This window comes from Hemitrygon akajei, chromosome 1 (assembly GCF_048418815.1).
Source record: "Hemitrygon akajei chromosome 1, sHemAka1.3, whole genome shotgun sequence".
NCBI lineage: Eukaryota > Metazoa > Chordata > Chondrichthyes > Myliobatiformes > Dasyatidae > Hemitrygon > Hemitrygon akajei.
In genome coordinates this window covers 76,961,466-76,978,847 of record NC_133124.1, presented here as the reverse complement: position 1 = coordinate 76,978,847, position 17,382 = coordinate 76,961,466, and the positions used below count along the sequence as shown (strand labels likewise).

The 17,382-nt window shown below is 44.1% G+C and overlaps 1 protein-coding gene across 1 annotated transcript in view; it reads right to left on the bottom strand.

The window, feature by feature from the left end:
- The window catches only part of LOC140727983 (meprin A subunit beta-like), a 100,602-nt gene that overhangs the window by 17,131 nt on the left and 66,089 nt on the right, over window positions 1–17,382 (bottom strand). Inside the window, exons 11-13 of the mRNA XM_073046052.1 lie at window positions 14,281–14,496; window positions 1,693–2,166; window positions 488–670 (exon numbers count right to left, since the gene is read on the bottom strand). Coding sequence (XP_072902153.1) covers window positions 488–670; window positions 1,693–2,166; window positions 14,281–14,496 — 873 coding nt within the window. The remainder of the gene's footprint in view (window positions 1–487; window positions 671–1,692; window positions 2,167–14,280; window positions 14,497–17,382) is intronic.

Here is a 17,382-nt window from a genome sequence, read left to right as displayed (position 1 = left end):
GGAAAAATTAAATAGGTTAGGACTTTATTTCTTGGAACGTAGAAGATTGAGGGGAGATTTGATAGATGTGTACAAAATAATGAGGGGTATAGATAGGGAAATGCAAGAAGGCTTTTTACACAGTGGTTGGATGGGACTACAATCAGAGGTCAAGGGTGAAAGGTAAAAGTTTAAGGAGAACATGAGGGGAAACTTCTTCACTTAGGGGATCATGAGTGTGTGGAATGAGCTGCCAGACCACATGGTGCATGCAAGCTCGATTTCAACATGTATGCAGTTTGGATAGGTGCATGGATGATATGGATGTGGACGGCTATGGTCATGGTGCAGGTCGATAGGAGTAGGCAGTTTAGATGGTTTCAGCATGGACTAGATGGGCCAAAGGGCCTGTTTCATGCTGTACATTTCTATAACTCTATGATCAGTTGTTCCTCATTATAGATGTGCAGTGAGTGTAAGAAGCAGTATCCAGGAAACAAAGCCTTACCTTCCATGGTTAGATGGAAATAAACATCATCTCCCTTGACAAACTCTCTACTTTTCAGTCTTTCATGGGATAAGAAAGTGCTGAATCCCAAGCTTGGACCCCGGTAATACTGACTGCCATCAGCTTCTGTCACCAGAATTCCCACTTTGCTTGGCCTATCCCAGAAGAACGATGTTTCATTACCTGTAACCAGATCAGATAGCCATTAGTGTGCCTACACTGAAACCAGAGGCAGGGAAGCTAAGCACTCTCTCCGGTCCTGTTCACCCTGTACACATCAGACTTCCAATATAACTCGGAGTCCTGCCATGTGCAGAAGTTCGCTGATGACACGGCCATCGTGGGGTGTGTCAGGAATGGACAGGAGGAGGAGTATAGGAAACTGATACAGGACTTTGTGATATGGTGCAACTCAAACTACCTGCGTCTCAATATCACCAAGACCAAGGAGATGGTGGTGGACTTTAGGAGATCTAGGCGTCATATGGAGCCAGTGATCATTAATGGAGAATGTGTGGAGCAGGTTAAGACCTACAAATATCTGGGAGTACAGTTAGACGAGAAGCTAGACTGGACTGCCAACACAGATGCCTTGTGCAGGAAGGCACAGAGTCGACTGTACTTCCTTAGAAGGTTGGCGTCATTCAATGTCTGTAGTGAGATGCTGAAGATGTTCTGTAGGTCAGTTGTGGAGAGCGCCTTCTTCTTTGTGGTGGCATGTTGGGGAGGAAGCATTAAGAAGAGGGACGCCTCACGTCTTAATAAGCTGGTTAGGAAGACGGGCTCTGTCGTGGGCAAAGTACTGGAGAGTTTAACATCAGTAGCTGAGCGAAGGGCGCTGAGTAGGCTACGGTCAATTATGGAAAACTCTGAACATCCTCTACATAGCACCATCCAGAGACAGAGAAGCAGTTTCAGCGACAGGTTACTATCGATGCAATGCTCCTCAGACAGGATGAAGAGGTCAATACTCCCCAATGCCATTAGGCTTTACAATTCAACCGCCAGGACTTAAGAACTTTTTAAAAGCTATTATTAATGCTTTTTGAGATAGTGATTTAGATGCATATCATATTTTTTACTGAGTTAAGTATTGTATGTAATTAGTTTTGCTACAACAAGTGTATGGGACATTGGAAAAAAAGTTGAATTTCCCCATGGGGATGAATAAAGTATCTATCTATCTATCTAAGATATGGACTGACCTGTAGTTTGGGTTTTATTCGGATCCGTAGTTACACTTATCTGGTGGGACATACGTCGTCTAATGTCAGGGTGCTGATCCATCAGGAGCATGGTCCCTTGCATCCATGGGCATGGCCATTGTAGACGATCATCATTAATACCACTGACCAAGTGGAAGAATATACCAAGATAGAAGGGAGTTTCACTTGTACCATTCACGTAGAGCTTGATTTGAAATGCATAACCTTCAATGGAGTAATATCTTGGGCTGTAGATAACCCCAGCATTTCCAGACGGGCTTCTGTTCAGAATATCGGTGAAGTTCCTGATGTGCCACACCTGGGTAGGACAGTGGGTTTCTGAAAGGTTGATATCATCAATGGAAATCCCTCCATTGGATGAGGCTGCTTGTTTCACCCCTTCAAAGACAACACGAAACTTCCCAGAGACATTCAGGCTGACGTGATGAATCTGCCAGTAATTCAGACCTGCAACTGTTACAAGGAACAAAATTTCATTTTACTAAAACTAAAAGTCATTTCAAATAACTGGATGTCACTGGAGAAGACAACACTTACTGTCCATTTCTAAGTACTCTCTGTACCTGCTGGAAGACCATTTCAGAGTCAACAACACTGGCAGATTTGGAATCAGATATTGACCAGTCTGGTTTAGGAAATTTCCTTCTGCATAAGGCTGAATTCTCCAAAAAATAATCTAGTAGGTTTAATCCAGAAACTGCAGAGTTATGATCACAGCTTAGCACATCTCAGAAACCTGTATGCTTTCATTGGCCTCTGTCGATACTTCCCACTGGCTTGGTAATGCAACCAACATGATCAAAAGCACCAAGCACTCCAGCATTCTCTCATCTCTCCCCTCCGCTGAGCGGAAAGTACAAAGGCTGCAAACAGGTGGCTGCAGGCTTGAGGACAGATTCAATCCCGGGGTTCGAAGATTATTGAGTGATCACCTAGTACAGTAAGATGGACTCCTGACCTTTCAATCTATCTCATTATGATCATGCACCTTAATGCCTGTCTGCACTGGATTTTCTCCATAACTGCAACACTTTGTTCTGCATTCTGAAATTGCGTTCCCTTGTACCACCTCAATGGATTATTGTAATGAATTGATCTGCAAGGATAACATGAAAAACAATGTTTTTTTACTGTACTTAGGTATATATGACATTAATAAACCAATTTACCATTACCAGTGATTGATCATTACAACACATTCATTCACTGATTTGAGTTTAGTTTTCCCAAATGCCACCAATAAAGTTCAACTCATATCAATGGGATTTCTGGATACAAGTCATATTTCTAATCAGTAGGTTTTCCAGATATCTTTTCTCACAAGTTATACCCCTATCAGTGAGTTATCATTTGATGGTGCATAGTAAGACATACACTCAGTGCAGAATGTTCAGAACCATGTGAAAACCAAACATCGTCCCCCCACTGGGATTTCCATAGTTTAATGTCTTCAGTCACACAGTGTGACTCTTGGATTAAAAAGTCCACATGTTTATGCTGCTTTAAGAACAAGAATAAAGCCTTACGTTTAACAGTGTGTCTAAGTCCCCTGGCATTAAGAGAAAAAAGTGAGAAAGACAGTGTGGTGAACTACATATACCTGTCTGGACACGCCCCCCCCCCCCCCCCCCGCTGACTGCTCCTGTGGCTCCTCCCACAGACCCCGGTATAAAGGCAATTGGGGCCTGAGCCCTGCCTCTCAGTCTCCAGGATGTAGCATGGTGGTCAATTGCTGCTTGTTCTTTCTTCCAGTCAATAAAAGCCGATATCTCGCCTCATGTCTCAGAGAGTTATTGATGGTGCATCAATTTTATTGACTGGAAGTTTTAAAACATGGAAAGTATTTTACGTCCGGAAAGATTAGACTTGGACCCTCAAAACTCAGAAGCAGCTCTTGCCTTTGAACTCTGGCTTGCATGCTTCCAATCATACTTGGAGGAGGTTCGTGCAACTGAACCCGCTGTTATGCACAGAATTCTCCTCTCGAGGGTCACCCCGAAAGTTTACTCACTTATCAGGGACCTGCCGACCTACAAAGGGGCACTGGATGCCCTCAAAAGACAGTACCTGCGGCTGGTGAACACCGTCTACGCAAGACATCGCTTAGTGACGCGGCGACAGTGACCCGATGAGTCGAGCGGGCAGTTTCTCCGAGCCCTACAGACACTCGTGCGAACTTGCGACTGCAAAGGTCTGACAGCGGAACAACATGCGGAGCTGCTAGTACGAGACGCCTTCGTTACGGGGATCAGGTCAGTGTACGTGTGCCAGCGGCTGCTGAAAAATGCCGATCTTACCTTACGCACGGCGATCGAGACGGCCGACACGCTGGAGGCTGCTCTGCACAACTCTGACGCTGTCTAGCCGCGCGATCCCCTGCCGGTCCCGTGGGCACCTCAGACCCCGCCACCCGCGAGCGAATTCACCAACGCCGCTGCCAGTCGCGAGTCCACGAACTCCCCGAAACCGACCACAGCTGCTGCCAGTCGCAAGCCCGCGCAGTGTTACTTCTGCGGACTCGAAAAGCACCCCCGAAAACGCTGCCCGGCCCGAGAAGCGACCTGCTCCAGCTGCGGGAAGAAGGGCCATTTTGCCAAGGTCTGTAAGTCTGAACCACGAGCAGGGTCGGGCAGCGCTGTATGTGAGGCATGGGGGCCGCCATCTTAGTCGCCACCATCTTGCCTGCCCGCCTCGTGCGAGGCATGGGGGCCGCCATCTTGCCTGCCCGCCTTGTGCAAGACATGGGGGCCCCCCTCTTGCCTGCCCGGATGGGGGCGGCCATCTTTGTCGGCGCCAACTTGCCCCGCCCCCGACCCACTGGTGCTTACCGGGCACCAAGACAGCAGTTCAACTCTGGCCTCCGTAACCCTAGACCAAAGCGCCCCACACCAGCTTGCAAGGTCAATGATGGACATCCTGGTGGAGGGGCACAGGACTAGCTGCCTGTTTGACACGGGCAGCACTGAGAGTTTTATTGACCCGGACACGGTGCAACGCTGCGGACTCGTGACACAGCCGGTAAACCAGAGAGTCACCATGGCTTCTGGGTCGCATTCCACAGACATCCGGGTGGGTTGTGTAGTGACACTGGTGGTGCAGGGCACAGAATATCGGAACTTTGCGCTACTGGTTATGCCTCAACTGTGCTATTGGGGCTGGACTTCCAGAGCCACCTCGAAAGTGTGACTATGGCATATGAAGGGCCCCTCCCACCACTCACTGTCAGGAATCCTCAGTTTTGTGGGACTTCGTCATATACCCCGTTACCGCACACACACACACACACCGACCAACATGTCCCACCCAGCACCATGCCGACAGCTGCGCTACCGACACCACTTTCAGCCTCTCCACCCTAAAGATCCCTCCCCCACCGCAGTTCGCCAACCTGACCCCTGACTGTAAACCTGTGGCAACTAAAAGCAGGAGGTACAGCGTGGGGGACAGGGCCTTCATTCAGTCAGAGGTGCAGCGGCTGCTCAGGGAGGGGATCATTGAGCCAAGCACAAGTCCTTGGAGGGCCCAGGTGGTTGTTGTTCGGACCGGGCAGAAAAATAGGATGGTCGTGGACTATAGCCAGACCATCAATAGGTTCACGCAGCTTGATGCGTACCCCCTACCCCGCATCGCGGATATGGTCAACCAGATAGCTCAGTACAAGGTGTACTCGACAATAGATCTGAAATCCGCTTATCACCAGCTCCCCATCCGCCCAGAGGACCGCCCCTACACCGCCTTCGAGGCGGGCGGCAGGCTCTATCACTTCCTGCGCGTCCCCCTTCGGTGTCACAAATGGTGTCTGTCTTCCAGAGGGAAATGGACCGGATGGTGGACCAGTGCCAACTGAAGGCCACATTTCCCTATCTGGATAATATCACCACCTGTGGTCACGACTGGTCGGATCACAACGCCAACCTCCAACGATTTTTCCAAGTGGCCAAAGCCCTGAACCTTACTTATAACAGGGACAAGTGTGTGTTCGGAACCACCCGACTCGCTATCCTTGGGTATGTCGTGGAGAACGGGGTCATTGGCCCTGATCCCGACCGTATGCGCCCCTTGTTAGAACTCCCTCCTCCCACCACCCTCAAAGCCCTCAGACGGTGCCTGGGCTTCTTTTCCTATTACGCCCGATGGGTCCCTCATTACGCAGACAAGGCCCGCCCCCTGGTCAAGTCTACCACTTTTCCCCTCTCTGCCGAGGCCTGCGCGGCCTTCAGCTGCATTAAAGGGGACATTGCCAAAGCAACGATGCATGCGGTGGACGAGACCATTCCCTTCCAAGTAGAGAGTGACGCCTCCGATTTCGCGCTGGCTGCTACCCTCAATCAGGTAGGGAGGCCAGTAGCATTCTTTTCTCATACCCTTCAAGGCCCTGAAATTCGGCACTCCGCGGTGGAGAAAGAAGCCCAGGCCATAGTGGAAGCTATTAGGCACTGGAGGCACTATCTCGCCGGCAAAAGGTTCACCTTGCTGACCGACCAGCGCTCAATTGCGTTCATGTTCAGCAACCAACAGCGGGGCAAAATCAAAAATGATAAAATTTTGCGGTGGAGAATAGAACTCTCCACCTACAACTATGATATCCTGTACCGGCCTGGAAGGCTCAATGAGCCCCCTGAGGCCCTATCCCGAGGAGTGTGTGCCAGCGCACAGCTCGACCAGCTATACGCCCTCCATGCACATCTTTGCCACCCGGGGGTCACCCTATTTTACCATTTCGTGAAAGCCCGGAACCTGCCGTACTCCCTTGAGGACATCAGGACGATGACCAGGGACTGACAAGTCTGCGCTGAGTGCAAACCGCACTTCTACCATCCTGAAAAGGCACAACTTATCAAGGCCACCTGCCCCTTTGAGCGACTGAGTGTTGACTTTAAGGGCCCCCTTCCCTCCACCGACCGCAATGTCTACTTTCTCAACATTATCGACGAGTACTCACGGTTCCCCTTTGCCATCCCCTGCCCCGACACCACTGCCACGTCCGTCATAAAAGCCCTGCACCATTTCTTCACTCTGTTCGGATATCCCTGCTATATCCACAGTGATAGAGGGTCCTCCTTTATGAGTGACGAGCTGCGCCAGTACCTGCTGGCTAGGGGCATTGCTACTAGTAGGACCACGAGCTATAATCCCCGGGGAAATGGACAGTTGGAGAGGGAGAATGTCACAGTGTGGAAGGCCACACTTTTAGCCCTTAAGTCAAAAGGGTTGCCGGTCTCTCGATGGCAGGAGGTCCTCCCCGAGGCACTCCACTCTATCCGCTCCCTGTTATGTACGTCCACCAATGCCACCCCTCACGAGCGCCTATTCTCTTTTCCCAGGAAGTCTGCCACTGGGACCACCCTACCAGCTTGGCTGACATCCCCAGGGCCAGTGCTGCTCCAGAAACATGTGAGGAGCAATAAATACTCCACGCTGATCGAGAGGGTTCACCTTCTACATGCGAACCCCCAGTATGCCTACGTGGTCTTACCTGATGGGCGGGAGGACACGGTCTCTGTCCGCGACCTGGCACCCGCAGGAGCAGCAGACCACTACCCCGACCACTCCACGGTAACTATGAACTCTGTACCCACCGAGGTGACACCGCACACACTGAGCCCTACACAGACTCCTCACGACACTCCTATACCGGGCGTCTCGCACGCGCATATGCCAGCCGCCTCGGACACGAATGAGGGATCACTGACGCCTAGTGGGCTGACACCTCCAGTTAGGCCGGAACCAGCACAACCACCGTCTCCAGTGCAATCACCACCGGCACCAGTGCAATCACCACCACCGGCATCTGTGCAATCACAGCCGGTGCTACGTAGATCACAGCGACAGATTCGACCACCTGATAGACTTAACCTGTAAATATACTTGTAAGAAACTTCGCCCCTTTTAAAACAAAGGGGGGGGGGGTGAATGTGGTGAACTACATATACCTGTCTGGACACACCCCCTGCTGACTGCTCCTGTGGCTCCTCCCACAGACCCCGGTATAAAGGCGATTGGGGCCTGAGCCCAGCCCTCAGTCTCCAGGATGTAGTATGGTGGTCAACTACTACTTGTTCTTTCTTCCAGTCAATAAAAGCCTATATCTCGCCTCACGTCTCAGAGAGTTATTGATGGTGCATCAGACAGTCTTATGAGAAATTATATATGTATACAAAAAGAATCCTTCATCTCTAATAATAAAAGTTTAAAAAAACTATCCCAGTCCTATATAAACAAAGGCCAGACTTGAATATTAGTAGAGGTAGTAGACCAGTTGCCACACCAACATGTTACCATTCTGCTTGTATCTCTCTTCCATCAATGAAAGCTCGGGTTCCAACAAAGAAAGCACGCTTCCCATCTTTTCTAGCAGCCTCCACCAGCGGCCATAGCTTCTGTCGGGTCAACTTATCAGCTGCAGTCAAGTCCTCAGTGATCCTCAGGCTCTGCGAGAGCAAGTATTCATTTTTCTGGCTTGTTTCCATACCAGATCCCTCGTGGTTCTGTTTGAAAATCGAATAATTGTCACCCGAGGCTTCTTATCCCCTCTTATCCGACTGAGACGATGTACAACATCCACGTGTAGTAGAATCTCCTCCTTGGCCTCCAGAGCTACTGCTTGGCATATTTGAGTTACTTTCTTTTTATCCGTTTGCTCTGGAATGCCGTGGATTCTCAGATTCCACCTTCTCTGATAACACTCGGCCTCATTCAGCCTCAACTCAAAGTCTCAACTCTCTTTTCGTGGTCCGTGCAAGTCCCTTTAATCTGCACAACATCAGACTTCAAGTTATTCACCTCTTCAAAAATAAAGTCGAGGGATTTCTTAATGTCATCGATGCTATTTTTATTGTTGCCAATTCTCAACACCAGATCATCGCATCTATCGTTAATTAACTGCGCTATAGTTTGTAAAGTGACCTCTGCTTTCTTCTTTTTAACAGCAGGCTTCACCAGAGTGTCGAGGTCTGACTCAGGTAAAGGAGGCTCCAGGCTGGGGTCGACCTCCGGATTTTGAAGCTGGGAATAACTGTACTCCAGTTCCAAAGCAGCAGCACTAGACTTTACCAAAGGCACTCCAGACTCCATATCTTCAGGGAAGGACTGCACCTTGATTTTTTCAGCCAATTTTTTTTTCTTTCTTTGTTCTTGGGCTTCTTTGAAGGCATTATAACTTTCCAGAGCACATGGTATCATCCACCACGCGACAATAAAAAACACAAAATATGTCTTCCAAAGCCAAAGAAAACTTCAAAAATGGTAAGTGATCGAGTATTGAGCGACACTGGACCGGGATTGTGACATATTATTAAAAATTTGAGATGAAGATCAACACACTATCTCAAGCATAAAAGCTTGCAACTTCACGGGGCGCCATCATCATCATTCTGAACATTCTACAGGTGTTTGTATTCTGATGTTTAACTTTAAAGGAGCTGTTTTGCACTCTGAGGCGGATACTAATGGACATTATTTGGTTCCTATTATTCAATATTGTGGTAAAATGTTTCTTATTGCTAATATTTATGATTATAATATTAGAAATGATAATGATAGATGACTTGAGATTTTGGAAAAATGTTTTGATTATTGGCTCTCTAAATTTCCTGATGTATTTATTGTTATGGGAGGAGACTTTAATTTGGTATTAGATGAAAATATTGATCGATGGCCACCAAAGGCAACACTCTACTTATAATAACTTTACTAGCTTTATTCAGAAGTTTAATACCAGAGATATTTGGAGAGAGCAATTTCCTGGAGTTAGAAATTATACTTGGACTAATAAATCTATTACATGCATGTCTAGACTAGATTACTGGTTACTATCCAATCCCTTAAGAAATAATAATGTCACTTTAAATTTTTTCCCTCACCTTTAACAGATCATAAAGCTATCCATATACAAAATTGCATTATCTTCAGCTGAATCCAATTTTAAATCTTACTGGAAATTAAATAATTCCATTTTGGGGCATGAAGTTGTCTCTTTGCACATTAAAAATCTGGCAACCTACTTTGTACATAAAGCGATGGTAGAGAATAATTCCCTTTTAGATTTGAATCTGCCAAATTCTTTAGGAAATACAGTAGTGAAATTTAGTAAAGAAAAGAAAATTGGAAGAAAGCCTTGATCTCTAAGATTGCAAATTTATATGAATTGTTTCCAGGTAACCTTTCAGGGAAAGATAAAGAGGAGCCTGCTTTGTTAAAGGGCAAGTTAAACCATCTTTATTGCTATAAAGGCAGAAGGTGCATATGTGAGATCATGAAACAATGGTTGGAAGAGGGTGAACAGAGTACAGCTTCTTTCATTTAGAAAAGCAGCGTGCCCAATTCAATTCCATTCATCAGCTTAATATTGATGGTGTTTAATACAGAGGACTCTAAAAAAAAAATCGCAAAATATTGTTCTACCTTTTTATAGTAAACTGTATAGCTCAAAATATTGTGAAGCATCTACACTACATCTCATGAATGATATTAATATTCTTAGGAACCTGTCCAATGATCAGAAAATCCTTTATTTTGATTAAATGATATTTTTATTACCTTGGGAGAGGTAAAGGCTGTCATTTCAAATTTAAAAAATAATAAGTCGCCAGGTGTGGATGGTCTGACTGCAGAATTTTATAAGATGTCTTCTGACTTCCTAGCTCCCTTTTTACAAAAGTTGTTTTTAGAATGTATTGATAAAGACTTTCTTCCCACTTCTTTACACAGGGCCTTATTACTTTAATTCCTAAACCAAGAAAAGATAAATTATGTATCGATAATTGGCGTCCTATTTGCCTTCTCAATAGTGATTATAAAATTCTGGCCCAAATCTTTGCTAACAGAATGAAAGTAGTTTTACCATTTATTACTGATGAAACACAGTCAGGTTTCATGAAGGGTCATCATATCTCTAATAATGTCAGATTAGTTTTAGATCTTATTGATTATTCTCATCTTGTTCAAAATGATAGTTTTATCCTGTTTTTAGATTTCTACAAAGCTTTTGATACTATTGAGCATCAGTTTATCTTCTCTGCTCTTGGTAAATTTGGATTTGGTCCATTATTTTGTAAGGCTGTTAAGGCTTTGTACACAAACACTAATAGTTCTATAAAGTTGAAGATAGGGATTTCACCGTGGCTTGATGTGAATAGGGGATGAGACAAGGTTGTCCTATCTCACCTTATTTATTCCTTTTATGTGCTCGGCTGCTCACCTATTCCATCAAGTCTAGTCCTCTAAAAGGCATTTCCTGTGCAAATTTCAATATTCTGATTAGTCAGGTTGCAGATGATAGGACTTCTTAAATGATGTTTCGGAAATCTCATTGGCTTTAAATTGTATTTCTGTTTTTTCCAAAGCCTCAGGCCTCTGTTTAAATATTCACAGATGTGAATTGTTTCCTCTTAAAGGTTGCACTCAATCTATAATTAATAATATTCCAGTAATAGACAAAGTTACATATTTGGGGATAACTATTGTTAAAAATGAATACTTAAGGTGTGTGGATAATTTTCAACCTCTTATAGACAAAACCAAAGGAAGATTAAACCAGTGGCTTCAAAGGGACTTATCTGTGAAAGGCCGGGTTTTGCTTTGTAAAGCAGAAGGTCTTTCCAGGATTATATATATAGCTCTCCCCTTCTAAATAGATAATGATCAGAAAATCTGTAAATTGATAGACACCATGTTGTTTAACATTTCATGGAAAAGCAAAGTTTATCATATAAAAAAATCTGCTGTCATGAATAGTTATGACAAGGGAGGTCTAAATTTTTTTGATCTTGATAGTCATAATAATACTTCTAAAATTGATTGGATTAAACAACTTCTACGTAATCCTACTTCTATATGGAATTGTATTCCTTCTTTTGTCTTTTCCCAGGTTGGTGGATTGAATTTTTTTCTTTTATGTAATTACAAAATAGACAAAGTTCCTCTCCGTTTATCTCAGTTTCATAAACAGATGCTTTTATCTTCGTCTTTGATTTAGAAACACAATTATTCTCCACATAGTTACTTTATCTGGAATAACCACAACATAACTTATAAGAATGAATCTTTGTTTTATAAAGATTGCTTTGATAATAATATTTTGTTAGTTAAACAGTTATTTAATTCAAGCGGTACTTTATTGAGTTATACTGAGTTTTTATCCACCTTTGAATTTCCTGTGACTCCAAAAGAATTTGATGTTGTTATGGATGCAATTCCCTCTGGTGTAATTATGTTGTTTAGAAATACATTATATTTGGTAGCTGAATTACCCAACTTGGATCCATCCAGTACAGCTGTAGGAAAGATCTGTTTTCCTCCGTCTTTTTAAAAAAAATAATAGAGGCATTAGAAGTTTGTTTCAAAAAGACATTACTTCTATTCCTACGGCTGTTAGTTTTTGGAATAGTCGCTTGGGGAATCTGAGGTGGAGGAGTATTTGGGGCTTATTTAATAAATTTTTATTGAGGAATAAAATTAAAGAAATGTCATTTAAAATTATACATAGATATTATCCAAGCAATGTTTATTTGACAAGGTTTAATTCTGATATTGAAACTAACTGTTCTTTTTGTGGTTTTTATCCAGAGGATTTCTTTCATCTGTTTTGGGATTGTGAATATGTTAAAACATTTTGGGTTGATGTTTGTCAATTTATAGATCAATATATCAATGTGGATTTTACTTTCTGTTTTGAAAATGTCTTATTTGGGTTTACTAATAATACCAAATCTCATTGGGATCATTTCTTTATCATAAATCTTTTGTTAATTTACAGCAAATTTTATATCCATAAATGCAAATACAACAATAAGAAACCTTCATCTATATTTTTTTACATCAGACTTCAAACTATACGTTAATACTCTGAAAACTTCCCATAACCAGAAAGCTGTAAAGACTCTACAAATCTGTCAACGTTTCGGGTTATCTCTGTAAATGTTTCTGTTTTGTGACTCCTTCTAGATATAGTTCCTTCTGACCAACAGTTTTAGAGTGGATTTTCTTGTTTAATTGTATATTTAAAGTTAATAGTTCCATATTAGTTGCTGCTTATGTGCGATTCTTTGGCTTTGTTAGCATATGTTTAGTGTTTCTGTTTTTGTTTGTGTTCAATAAAAATAAAAAAAGGTAAAAAAATACACTCAGTGCCATTTTATTGTGTATTTCCTGTACCTAATAAAGTGGCCACTGAGAGTATGTTTGTAGTTTTCTGCTGCTGTATTCCATCTCAAAGAACGTCTCTGAACAAAGTGTTGTGCATTCAGAGATGCTCTGCATATCACTGTTATAACATGTGGCCATTTGAGTTACTGTGTTCCTGTCAGCTTGAACTATTCTGGCCATTCTTCTTTGATCTTTCTCATTAACAAGGCGTTTTCACCCACAGAACTGCCACTCACTGGATATTTTTTGTTTTTCATAGCATTCTCTGCAAACTTTATGGTAGGGGCTGTTGTCCATGAAAATCCCCAGCAGATCAGCAGTTTCTGAGACACTCAAACCACCCCATCTGGCAGCAACAATCATTTCATAGTCAAGGTCACTTAGCTCACATTTCCTTCCAATTGTGATGTCTAGTGTGATAAACAATTGAACTTCTTGACCATATAAAGTCATAGAAAAGCACAGCACAAAAACAGGCTCTTTGGCCCATCTAGTCCATGTTGAACCATTTAAACCACCTACTCCCATCGATCTGCTTTGGGACTATTGCCCTATATGCCACTGCAATCCATATACCTGTCCAAACTTCTCTTAAATGTTGAAATCGAGCTTGTATGCGCTTCAGTTCATTCCACGCTCTCACGATCCTCTGAGTGAAGTTTCTCCTTGTGTTCTCCTATAACTTTTCACCTTTCATCCTTAACCCATGACCTCTGGTTATAGTCCCACCCAACCTCAGTGGAAAAAGCCTGCTTGCATTTAACCTATCTGTACTCCTCTTAATTTTGTACACCTCCATCAAATCTCCACTCATTCTCCTACATTCCAAGGAATAAAGTTGTAATCTATTCAATGTTTCCTTATAACTCAGACCCGGCAACATCATTGAAAATTTTCTCTGTGCATCTTGTTTACATCTTTTCTATAGGTAGGTGACCAAAACTGCACACAATACTCCAAATTAGGCCCTACAAACTTGTCTTGTATAACTTCAACATAACATCCCATCTCCTGCACTCAGTACTTTGATATATGAAGACCAATGTGCCAAAAGCTTTCTTTCCGACCCTGTGATGCCACTTTCAAAGAGCTGTATTCCCAGATCCCTTTGCTCTACCGCACTCCTCAGTACCCTACCATTCACTGTGTAAAACCTACCCCAGTTGGTCATACTGGAGTCCGATACCCTGCATTTGTCGGTATAAGATTCCATCTGCCATTTTTCCCAAAGCATAACTGTATGCTTTTACATTTTGAGTTACTGCCACGTGATTGGTGTGATTATATATTTTCATTAACAACAAGTTATATCGGTATTCTAAAGTAAGTGGCCACTGAGTGTGTCCATTATTATTATTATTTACATGACAAAGATCTTATTACTGTTGAAACTCATGTATTCTTTGTTGTTCAATAACCTACCTTCTACTCCTCTAATTTTAGTTAAAGTACCATTGGGATTTTCTTTGTTGAAAACTCTGACCCAAATGTTTAGCTGGTCTTTGTCGCTTCCACTGTTGAAGGAATAGAACTGGAGGCATTGAAACCCACGCTTTGGGTAAAATATCCTGCTTTCCAAGAAGGCCTTCTGTCCCACCGGGCCTGAGCTGGTGCTGAAGTGCATGAAGTATCCACTACCTGCCACACAGAAGAAACTTCATTTGTGAAGTGTGTTTGTTACGAAATTGGAGGTTGTCTGTTTTCAGTGGATTAAGCAGTTGCTGCATTTCGTCCCAATGTCCATTTGGGATGCCAATAAAACAGTAATGGAGTTAGCTAAATAAATTGAAACAGCGTTGGAGTGGGTTACTCCAATGGTCAGATTCAGATTTATTTATCACATGTACAACACATCTAAGGATGTGTTGTGGGCAGTTCGCTAAGTGTTAACTCACACTCTGGGGCCAACGTAGTGTATCCATGATGCTCAGCAGAACAACACAGAACACAAGCAGTGAAACAACCACTGCAAAACAAACCCTTTTCCTCCCTCCCACCCACCTACACACATGGACAGACACACACAATGTCGATTGCTAAAGCAAGACGTGAAAAGTTGCCATGGCACCAAGCTCAGATATATGAGATTTTCTCCCATGGACTCTGCCTGGACGTCTCACTGCCTCAGTAAAGCAGCCAGTGTTATCAACATTATCTTGTTCTACCAAAATGCACTGTGCAATGGATTGATGTATATGAACAGTAATGCAGGATTGTACCTTACGTAGGGCTCTCAGTACCACTAACTGTGGTGTTAACTGTTCAGGCTAACAAAATGGCTTCTCTGTATTGTTATAATCAAATGGCTTCTCCGTAATGCTGTAATGGGTTTCTGTAGCTGGAATATTTGGGTTATAACTGCAGATAAGGAGGGAACCAACTAATGGAGAATTGTTATGCTATCTTGTATGTGTGAGTTGAGCAGGAGTTCATGGTCTTTTTCAGGAGGCAAGCGAGGAGGACGGACGTGTGAGCAGTGGACAGCGGTTCCAGGGTGCCGGATACTGGACATCGACGGTTTGCACAGTGGCCGAAAGCTCGGGAAGTTGTTGTGGATGGAACCGGGGGATTGAGCTCCCACATATTAAAATATTATGTGCACAAACTGATAAACTTACTGATTTGGCGCCTTTAGGTTATCTGTTTCTACTAACCCATCACTAAGAAATAACTATAAAGTTGTAATTATTTCCTCACCTTTGGTGTATTGTCTGATATTTGTGTTGTGAGCCTGTACTGGGTGGGGGGGGGGGATTACACCGTATTTACACCGAAGTATTGCACTGTTGGTGGAGTGACGGTGGTTCACTCTAGGTGAATGGGGTAAATTGGGGGCACAGATGCTACACTTAGTACAGGTAATAACAATAAACTAATTTCAGTTCCAGTTCCAGCATGCACTAATCTGCTGGAAGAACTCAGCAAGTTGAGCAGCATCTCTGGGGGAAAGGGATCGTTGAGGTTTCAGGTAGGGTCCCTGCATCAGGACATCCCAAATGCCATGATGGAACCAGGTGATCCTGGGAGGTGGTCACTCCATTGTCTCCTTCATATGTACAAAGTGAACAATGCACAAATGAGCTCCATGCCCCACAATGTCTAGCAGACCAGTGGACCATTTCAGAAAATCAATTCAGGTATTCATTCAGTTACAACGAATAATCAGTGCAGATGAAGCACAAAGCACCATGTAACTGATTACTGGGCTTGCCACTGACCAAAGGTGTCCTGTGATAAGAAGGACCACTTAGCTTGCATTGGGGCTTGAGTAAAGGGCTACTTGGCTTGCTTTATGACTACAGTGGAGGCCTTGCTTTGGCACGTGAGTAGGGAACCATCTGGTTTACTTTGGGACTACAGTAGAGGGCTACCTGACTTGCTCTGGGGTTCATCATTTTAAGGTTTCTTCTATTGGAGACTCTCTATCACAGAGCCTCTCATGTCCTGCATAGACAATCCTTGCCCCCTGCACGCATATGGTGACCAGGGATGTGCCACTGGAAGCACGCCTCTTCTACCCAGTCCTCATGCTTCTTCAGTCTCTGTTTCACATCAACACACAGTCTGCTGAAGGAACTCAGTGGGTTGATCAGCATCTGTGGAAGGCAAGGAACTATTGACAATCTGGGTCCCAGTGCAGGGTTTTGACCGAAATGTCAACAGTTCCTTTTCCCTCCCAGATGGTGCTTGACCCATTGACCCATCGAGTACCTCCAGCAGACTGTGTGCTTCTCCTGATTGTAGCATTTGCATTCCTGTCTCCTCCTCCTCTTCATATTGCTGAGGTTCCGGGTCTCGCTGCTGCACTTCCTCAGGCACTGCATGCTCTCTGCAATTGACTAACTTGTGTCTGCTATGAAAATCTGCACACCTAGTACTTGGGACACAGAACTCCTTCAGCGTTCTCTCCACGTTGAGGATCATCCAGACTTGGAAATTTATCAGTTCATCCGCGTTGGGGGATCGAAATCCTGGAACTTGCCCTCCTGTGGCACAGTGGGATCTCCTTCACCAGCCTGTGCAAACAGGCAGAGCCTTACATGACAAACAGTCTCATTTTGAGAAGACTAAAAGCCTTTCCCCACACAATTGTATTAGCTGATGTTCAGCTAATGTGATTGGTTTGCAAATTGGTGTGAGCATCCCAGGAATAGAAGATACTGCTCCCCAGTATCCATCCCTCCTGGCATTTCAGGCTACTGTAGCCATCTGTTGGTGCATTGTCCCTGAGGAAACAGGAGTTTGAGTAGAGTCTGTCTGTCACCAAACACTCTTCTAAATTTCTACAGTGGAGAGCATCACAGCCTGGTATGTAGGCTCCAATGTACAGGACGGAAAGAGGCTGCGGTGGGTGTAGACTCAGCCAGTTCCATCGCAGGAACAGCACTCCCCATCATCAAGGACATGATCAAGGGGTGGTGTTCCAAGAAGGCAGAACCCATCATTAAAGAATCTCACCATCTAAGACATGCCCTCTTCTCATTACTACTATCCGTGAGGAGCTACCTACACCCGTAGACCCAC